Consider the following 9594-nt stretch of genomic DNA (forward strand, 5'->3'; position numbering starts at 1 on the left):
TCGTTCTCTTGAAACTTTTTTTTCTGTCTCACTTTTGAAGATTTTCTTGGGTTTCTGCATCCAGCTGCCCTTTTCACCGGGGCGGTCCACGAAGTCCGGGAAGCGGGATGTGCCAGCGGCCCCGCAGCTTGCCCGCGGGGACAAAGGTCAACCTCGAAGTGGCTAGATTGATGTAGGGCTTCAAATTTTATAATTATGGGCCTGTCTCGAAAGAGAAAAATATTTCTAGTCAATGGCGGGCCGATCAGCCCATGATTAGCGGCTCATCTGCCTAGAGGTGTCCATGAGCAGTTCATTTCCGTAAACACCCCGGGCCACTGTTGAACGCCAAGACAGTGTTCATCGGCGTTTTGAATAGAGCGTTCACCGATCTCCTTTGTGTGATTCCTGGGGACTGAGGGAGCCATGGGATAACACCCTAACTGGTGTTAATTTCTCCGTTCGCGGACGCTGGCGTGACGACTCTGCAATGTGCCGGCTTACCGCTATTATTACCCGAGGGGACCCGATTCTCCTTGCAGATGTTCTTACTAGGCCTCGCCGGAGTATTATTCAGCAGTCTTTCAACTGTCAGGTGTGTCTGTCCTCTCAATCCCTCAGCCAGCTCCTCACCCTGAAGGATACGCCTTTCCGCACACTCTGCTCCCGTGATCCAGCTTGTAGTTAAAGGCCTTGTGATTATTGCGTTGACCTCAACAGAATTGCCGCGCCAGTATCAGTTGTGTAGGCTCTACCTTTGCCCCACAGGAACGCCTGCGTCAAGATGATATTAGAAACGCCTACCAGAAAGCCTCGCTCAATGGGGACGGCTTTGGGGTTGGCTGGTACGTTACGAAATCCTCCAAAAATGCTTCCCCCAGCGTTTCCGCCTGCACAAATTTGAGCCTTTTTGGACCCTGTGGCGCCACTGGCGATGGAACAAACGGGAAGAAGACTCCAGATGCACATGCTGCCACTGCCAACCCCATTTCATCCGTCGACGATGGAGGTGCCTGCGTATTTACCTCCCTAAAACCCGCCTGGGCAGATAGGAATCTATACAATCTCGCCGAGAAGGTACGGAGATGCTTAAAACTTAGTGCCCCTCACTGGCGCAACACAGGGGGCCGACTGACTCTTACGTTTTCCGGACGCATCAAGAACACGCACTTGAGCAACGCGCGCTTAAGGATTTCAAGTGCTGTGTATCCGAATTGAAAAGCATTCTGGACCGGTCTGGGCGTTTTCAGACGCCTCACCAGAGTTGTTGCAGTATTCTTATCGTAAATATGAATGCAGGGACTTTAAACAGACATCACCCGCCGTTTGCCTCGGTGCGGCGTTCAACAACTTCACTCACTCACGCTTAGGCTTCCTCCACTGTTGTGTTTTCGTTTGCAGATCTCTAGCCGTTTGTTTTTTGCCCATGTGAGGGCGGCGAGCAGCACTTTGGGTGTATCGCACTGCGCTGGCTGCGATGGTGGTCTTCCGTCCTGGGCAGTGGAAAATGGTAGCGTCAGCACAGAGCTGTGCTGCCATCCCTTTCGCTGCGGCCGTTTTCTTTTTATGCACAATGGAAACGTGGGGGGATTCAACCGGATTCGCCGGTAAGCGGAGCAAATTCTGACAAAAAGGATCCTGTTACGGTAGTCAAACCACTACCAGTAACACTATGAGTGCTGCAGGAGGGGTCATCCAGCCCTTTTGGAAATCTCACGAACAGAATGTTTTGTGGGGTAATTTTTTGCGTGAGAAGAACTGCATCCTGAAGGCTACAAGAGCGCATGTATGGCCATTTATGCCGTAGGCTGCATCAAATGCGCCCGTCGCTTGTTTTTGCAGGGATCTACTCAGTCTCCTACCCGACCCCATGTTTTCTTTTGCGATAACGAATAGCTGTATTGACAGCGCCTGTCTGTTCGCGGTGTTTCTGGCCCTTCTGCCAAATAGTCCTACAGAACCCTCAACACACTCTGCAATGAAAGACGCTGTGGAACAAATGATTGCTACAATTTGCTGGCTGCTCGACAGGGAAAAAATCGAAGAAACAACCTTAATCAACATTGTGGTGTCGGATGGAGAGAGTATTGTAGCAACACGATTTGTTACAAATGCTCAAGAAGTGGCTTATGGTGAGATACGGAGCCTGAATTGTTGTATACAATGCTTGCTTCAGGCACGACGGGTCTATACTTACAAACACGGTCTTCCAATCCCCTAAATACCCAATCATGCAATCTTGCATAAGGGAGGGGGGGACCTTCTAGGAGCAGAACAAGCTGTAGTCATCGTTGCATTCGACAACTGCGCTTGGATGCTGTTGCACTTGAATTTCTGCAAGGCCAGAATCTTGATGCTTGCTCTTAAAAGTCGTTTTGAGGATATTTGTTTTCTCTTATGCTGCGATGCTTTGTGCTCAGTTTCGGGGAAGTCTTCCATCGTACCAGATCCAACAGGGGAAACTAGCCCGACAATGCCACCGAGTCTCTATTTTGCTACAGGAACTGCATGGCAGCAGCAGGAGGACGCGTGCGATGAATATCGCATGACTCACAAGGACAAAAGGTAAATTCGGCTGTTGGCATTTCAATGCTAACTGGGCTTGTGAGACAGGAATCCCGCGTCCAACTACTTAGCTGCGGCCAAGTGTTGTCGTATAAGCTCAGCATTGCCCCTCGTCCTTGTGTGACAGCCAAGGCATTGGGGTGATGACGGGAGAGCTGCATGATCATTATTATTTTTCGTGTGTATCTGCTTTCTGCTGTCTACATTTCAGGACGGATATATGCATTGTGACAAGCGAACCCCTTACTTCAAACCCAGAAGACTGGATGCCGGTGCCGAGGAACACCATGATTTTGATCACCCCAGCTATAGACCTTCTGCTGTACCCGATCGCTAGTGTTGGGTATTTGCCTTCGTTGCTGAGGAGCCGCCGTAGGTCTGGGTCCGTGGTGCCGCCTCAGGAGATAGAGAGCCCCTCCTCTGATAGGCAAATAGCTCTGCGTAAGTGCCTAGCGCCTTCATTAGCAGATAAACTCGAAGAAGAAATCGCAGCTTTGTTGAAAATAACTTCGAGTTCTTCTGTGGGGACTCTTCGCGCTGCCGATGAACTGCCGGTAATCATGCTACGCTCGTTAGAGGGCGTCATCCGTGAACTGGCAAGGGCTACTGAATCAACTGATGGAGAAGAAGCTGAGAAGCCCTGGCGAGCCTTGGAACTAAAGCTGCAGGGTTTGGAGAAGCAGCTGCGAGCGGCGCAAGTACAAAGGCAAGCGGTGGCTGCAATAGAAGATGGTCAATCTCAGAGCCCTCCTGGTTCATCTATGTGTTCTACTGGCCTGCCGCAGACAAATTTATATCATGCAGAGCTAAATTCAGAGACCCCAGGAACCAATCAGCAGTGCTACGAGCTCCTTGCAGGTTCCTGCGCCATCTTATGTCTTGAAACCATTCTGATACACGTAACAAGTTACCGCGAAGACAGTAAATCGAAATCGTTCTCTCGAACGCCTTCTTCAGCGCTTCCTGTGGCGGCAAAGACCTTTGTTTTCGTGGGCATGCAGAGTGGGGAGGTAGTCATCTACGATGCCACAAGCGCCTCAGTGGCGCCAATATCCTTTCAAGCGCATGTGGGAGGAGTCCTAGCCATGGCTGTCCACGCCAATATCTTCAGGAGAGGCTGTGTGAGCACTGGGCGAGCCATTGCATGCAAAAATTGCGGTTCTGCACTCCCGGAAGTCTTTTTAGTAACGGGGGGCAGCGACACCTCCTTGGCTGTTTGGGATCTTTCTCCGCTCATCTTTGGAGGTCGCGAGCCGCGTCTCCTCAGTGGCAAACGTGTATGCCTTGATGGTCCTAGGGTTTCTATTGATGCTGACGACTTATTGGCTGTGCGCCTTACCTTTCTCCCTCACCAGGGCGACGTCCTTTCATTGCTAGTGAGGGACTCTCCCGACTGTGCTCATACAAATGGCAGTCACCACGACCCATCTACGCGTACTTGCATAGTTGATACGTGTGAAGCTTGTCTTCAAGCAATACACGCGGCAATGCGGCTGGATGATAGCGGGGGAGCAAGTAATGTGGAATCAGCAGCTTCCCCGTTGACATCATTACCTTTTGCAGATCTCCATAAGATTCAGCCAAACCCTTTTGTTGATGAGCCAGAGTGCAATTTACTCTTATTCATTGGATTCCAGTCAGCCAAGATCGGGGCAGTGTTTCTAAATGATTTGTTGCGATATTTCCGCCATACACAGGTTATGGTCTCGGTCTTGGCGAATGCTGTTTCATTCCAACCAACGCAGCAGCAGTCTCTGCCCCTGAGTGTGTCCCGAGATTTCGAGCTGAGGACTCTTGCTTCAGGTCAACTGAAGGTGCAGTTTACTGGAGAACAAGAAGGGGAGTCTCTGCGCTCGCTCTTCACTGGGGATCCACAATGTGTGGCCGAGAGGTCTCAAAGCACCCACTCACCCACCCAAGACGAGAGCTTGCTTGCAATGGCTTCGCCTCGCCACACATCTGGACTAGCAAAGGGTGAATCATTTCGATGCCTCCTTGCCGGCTTTGCTCGGGCCCTCCGCAGCGTGACACTGCATGCGTCACATGCAGCGACAACTCTGTGGTCCAAGAAATGCTCTCTCTCTGGAAGACCTGGGTGCCTTTACCCGCCCACTGGAACAGTATACTGTTTTAAGGCGCCGCACGAGTTGGAGGTCCCCCTACCTGAAGGGGCCGCAGCGTCGGCCTCTCCAGGTACTTACAGAGTTGTCACTAGCACCTCAAGCCTGAAGATTGTGGCACAGCCACCTAAGCAAGATGGGGGGCTGAAGATAGAAATGCGGTTTTTGCCGTTTGAGCAATCTGGTGTAAAACGTCAACATTCGCACCAGTCTTTAGTCGGACCCTGGCTTGATGAAAGTGGGCACAACGGCTTTGTAGAATGCTTAACCAGCTGTGGCAGGAGAGTACTTTGCAGCGGTGGAGGCGATGGCCGGCTGCTTTTGTGGGGAGAAAATGGGAGCTTAGTGGGAGAGCTGTCAGGCCATCATGGAGGGGTGCTCTGCGTGGCATACACCGAGGTACCTGTAGAATCCCTTTGTCGAGATTTGCGCCGCTGGGGATCTAGGGATCACCTTCAAGTACAAAGTCCCCAAACCGAGTGCTCCAAAGTGCCTGATGACGTCGCGCATTCCCGGCAGGGTCTCTTGTTCAGTGGTAGCCGTGACAGGAGCATTCGCGTCTGGGCCCTCGAGCAGCTCGTGTGTATACAGACTTTGAATGCACATTCGTCAGAGGTGCTGGCCCTTGCTGCGGACGCCGGGCGAAACATCCTCATTAGCGGGTCTGCCAATGGCGAACTCTTCGTCTGGCAGCTTGACTTGATGGTTGTCGCCTTCGAACTTAACCTAAATGCGTCTCCTACGCTTGCGGACCATGGGCGCTTCACAGTTGGCGCCCGCCAAAGTTTTCGACCAGGCAGCGGCGAAGACCAGAAACGAGGCGTAGCTTTCACTGATCTACTGTTGGTGTCAGACTCCTCGTGCCTTGCTAACCACGACAGGGGGAGTCCTGGCACGTTTCCAAGAAGCCCAAATGCTGCCGGCAGCAAATGGGTGGGTGGTTTGCAGTTGTGGGCAGGACGAGGTGACGGCAAGTTGGGTGTTTGGAATATTGGCGAGAGAGACATGGACGAGGAAGAGTCAATCGAAGAGCCCTACGATCAGGCTAGAGCCGCAACCCGCGAGGCGTCCCTATCAAGCGATTGCGCAGAGGCTAGTGCTGCGTCGGCGTCGGAACTGAAGGGTGTTAGTAGCGCTAGAGCTGATGCAGGCATAATACAGCGATGTACTACGGGGTATAAAGGACGGATTGAGACTATCCCGATAAAAGCACAGCGCGGGATATGTGGCAGTCGAATTAAAGGCATGATTATCACCCCTGGGGCATCAATGCCTTCCTTGCCGCCTCTTACAACTGGGGCAGGGCTGGAGCCTAGAAGGAGAGACTTCTTGCCCCTCCTTGCTCAATTCGTTGCATACAAGTCAATTTCAGCCTCACGCTGTCCCCGGCACGTCAGCGGCTGCATCGGTGCTGCCAAGTTTGTCGCACAGCTCTTTGAGCAGGCACTTGGAGCTACGGTGGATATTGTGTGGCCTCGTCGATCAGCGGCGTCATCAGAGTTTGACGGTGATCAAGGAGAGGGACAGCCGCATCCTGTGGTGTTTGGCCGTCTAGGTACTAATCCACAACACCCGACCATCGTCTTTTATTCGCATTACGATGTGGTATCCGCAGGGGCTAGCGCTTCGTCTTCTGCGCCTACCCCTTCTGACGGATCAGAAGGCTCAGCTTCTCCCATTACTGCTGCGGCGTCTCCGACCGCACTGCCACGCACTGGGGTTTTGCCGGCTGGGACCCAGCACTCAATGCGCTGCAGCATTGAAGCGGATGCATGTGGAGACAGCATAAAACGCCGAGATAATCACGCAAAACACTCGGAGTGGCATGGAACGGGTTGGCACTCCAATCCTTGGAGAATCCACTGCAAAGATGGCTACATATATGGGAGAGGAGTGACTGACAATAAGGGACCCATAATCTGCTCATTGTTAGCCGTAAAGCAGTTCATAGCAGAATGGAGGCGGAAGCATAGGGTAAACCAGACAGCACACGATCAATGTTCACAGCCGAATACCACCACAGGTTCAGCCAGTCAACATCACGCACCCGCCAAGAACGACCATGCAATTCCGTTCAACTTCGTGTGGATCTGCGAAGGAGACGAAGAAAACGGCAGCGTGGGTATGCTTTTTCTGTATTACCTCTTACTCCCTCGGGCCCCCAACAAAAACGTTGCAACGGCTGAAATGAAGGGTTTGCTCTCGCCCCATCGTTGTGCTGTCCTCTACCAATCAATTGCCATGTAAAGCATAGCGTGCAATGCGACAAATCCCGTGGTTTGGCTTTTGCGACTGATTAGCTCTTGTCGCAGGATGATGGCGCTTCCATGTTCTGTGGCATGGGGTGTGTTCAGGTCTTGCCGATGCTGTGGCGCAAAAGGCAAGCTGGCTTCACGGAACGCATTTCCTCATATGCAATAATAGCTATTGGGCTGATGACGTCACCCCGTGTCTTGTGTAAGTTGGACTTGCACCCAGTAGCGAACTCCGCACTTGACATCCGGTCGAGACAGTACTTCACGTCTTCCTGCGTCCGTATGTTGGTCCCTATTTGCAGCTATGGCATGCGTGGGGTGCTGGACATCCGCGTGGAGGCAACAGCGGCTACAGGAGATGGCGGCTACCATTCAGGGGTACATGGCGGTTCAGTAGAGGAGCCAATGCAGGTATGTAACAGTTTTCGGGCTGAAACTACTTGCAAGCTGAGTGTGCTACTGTCTCTTTAGAATTCTAGGCTATTCAGTCAGAACCAGGCTCGATTCCAGCATGAGCATTGAACTCCTAGTCCTCAACTTCCTTCGTGTGCTTATGCAGAGGTTGGTGCACCTGCTGGGTCGGATGTACGATCCTACAACTGGTCGCGTGACAATTCCTGGGTTCTACGATGCCGTTCAGGCGCCTGATTACGCCGAGGTATGCCGCAAGTGCAGAGAATGCAAAGTATTCGCAGTACAGTTCCAATACGTTCCACTGCAGAGGGAAATGGGAAATATATCCTCACTCAGGGATTTTCTGAGGCACGCCAAACCATTTTACTTTGCACTACGCGTTCCTCAGCTCCAGCGCATCAAGGTTGCTGCAGAGTCTGTAGAAACCGGATGGATAAAGGATGCGTTTGCAACTGGAGTTGATAGCCCACAGGAGCTTCTTCGGAAACGGTACAGCCAAACAGCGCGTTGACCTTGATGCCTGCTTGTGCCTTTCTGAGCCAATCGAGTCGTTACATTGCATTGCTACAAATGAACCACTGCAGATTGTCCCTGTCTGGAGGTCTGTGTTCACGAGCTACAGTCGTGCAATATCACAGATGCCTATGCTTCTTGTCGTTTCCTATTCAGCTGGTTGGAACCCTCCATGTCTTTGCTGGGCATCAACGCATCTTTGAAGGGAAACTGCGCACAAGCTGGTGGAGCTATGCGTATTATTCCTTCAACGGCTTCGGCAGAAATCAGCCTGCGCCTTGTGCCAAACCAGGTAATCCCTCCGTTGTATTCGTCCGACGCGTATGATTTGCATGATTTGACAATATCGACCGGCAGAGCCTGCACAGTTGAGTTGGCGCTTTTTTGATCCAATATCTTGCAACCTCAGGGACCAAAAGAGGTATTCAGTCTCATACGAGGCCACCTACAGGAACAATTCAAGCAAACATCTTCTGCGAGCAAACTGGCAGTCCAATGCCTTCGACAAGGACGTTGCTGGCGTGCCGACCTGGAAGCACCGAGAACGCGTGCGCTGTACGGCGCTGCTCATGCAGCTATAAAGGAGGTGCTAAGCACAGTAAAATTTAGAACGCTGAATGGACCTCACCGGCTCACGGCATGCGCTGCGGCGTTGTGTAGCAGCCTCCCAAATAATTGGGGCAGCTGCATTCATAACAACGGATTCAAGAGTCGATTTCACTGTGTCTGCACAGGTCTGGGGTGTTGAACCACTTTATGTTCGTGAGGGGGGCTCAATGCCGGCAATTCCATTTCTCGCTGATGCTCTTCGGAGGCTCCCCAGCCCCAAGGGATGCACACAAAGTTCTGAGGAAATAGCCGTCTGCCAGTTGCCCTTCGGTCAGGCTAGCGACAATGCTCACCTTCCAAATGAACGGCTGGGCATTCGGCAGGTGGAGAAGGTGGGAACGAGTGTACTTCGCTGTAGCTGGGTGCGGTCAGTCTTTAGTGTACAGCTTGTAAGTGTTCCTGTGTCCCATCTGGCATTACCTCATATTGCGCCCCTGTGCTGCAGGGCGTGGATGTGTTAGCGTCGACGCTGGAGTATCTTGCGGCAAGGTTACATCCTGAAGGTTAACTGCTGATAATAGCCCCGAATTGTTTATTTTACCTCCACTAGATCATAAGTCTTGGCTTACCACTTTTTCCCGCAATCTGCCAGAAATAATTTTGTTGAAAGTACAGCCGTCCAGGCCTCTTCCCAGTGTAGTCGTGCTCGCCACCTCTCATACAGGGCACAATTCCACCAGACGGGATAGGCATTGGCAGTTCGCCGGCATGAGCAAATATGGCCGGCATGCGTCGCGTTGTCACTTAAGTGCTAGTCCGCCTTCGAAGGATTCGTCTGGACTCCTTGTGCAATCGTCAAAGGGATTTGTCTTTGGGCAGTCGACTCACCGTCGACGAAAGCTGCTAGGAAGATGTTGTGCATCCTCCGCAGACTCGAAGGCATGAAGCTCTTCCCCATCTTCAGCGCCAAATTGTCGCTATATCCGGTTGTTCATTTAAGTTTTGTTTTTGGTGCTAACTGCTCCACTAGCGCATGATCGCAGCTGTTTCGTGAACCCTCCCAGCTGCATACAAGAAGGTAGGCAAATTCACATGCTACAGTTGTCTCTGAAGCGCACATTTGCTGTAGATTGCGCTTGGTTGGCTTGTGCGTGAACTGCGGCTCCTGCACCCTGTACGGCAGTATGCACTAATCTTGA

The 9594-nt window shown here is 52.0% G+C and overlaps 1 protein-coding gene across 1 annotated transcript; it reads left to right on the top strand.

The window, feature by feature from the left end:
- Nucleotides 1–469: 469 nt before the first annotated feature.
- On the top strand, nt 470–8963 carry EMWEY_00020340 (WD domain-containing protein , related; the record flags this gene model as incomplete). The annotated part of the gene is made up of 13 exons (XM_013480379.1): nt 470–574; nt 748–1056; nt 1381–1586; nt 1822–2111; nt 2400–2544; nt 2756–6786; nt 7019–7121; nt 7222–7330; nt 7479–7577; nt 7722–7822; nt 8003–8138; nt 8581–8787; nt 8901–8963. The coding sequence occupies 13 exons, from the start codon at nt 470–472 to the stop codon at nt 8961–8963; spliced, it is 5904 nt and encodes a 1967-aa protein (XP_013335833.1).
- Between the last annotated feature and the right edge of the window lie 631 nt (nt 8964–9594).

The sequence above is a fragment of the Eimeria maxima genome, genomic scaffold (genome assembly GCF_000499605.1).
Source record: "Eimeria maxima Weybridge genomic scaffold, Emw_scaff187, whole genome shotgun sequence".
NCBI classification, from domain to species: Eukaryota; Apicomplexa; class Conoidasida; order Eucoccidiorida; family Eimeriidae; genus Eimeria; species Eimeria maxima.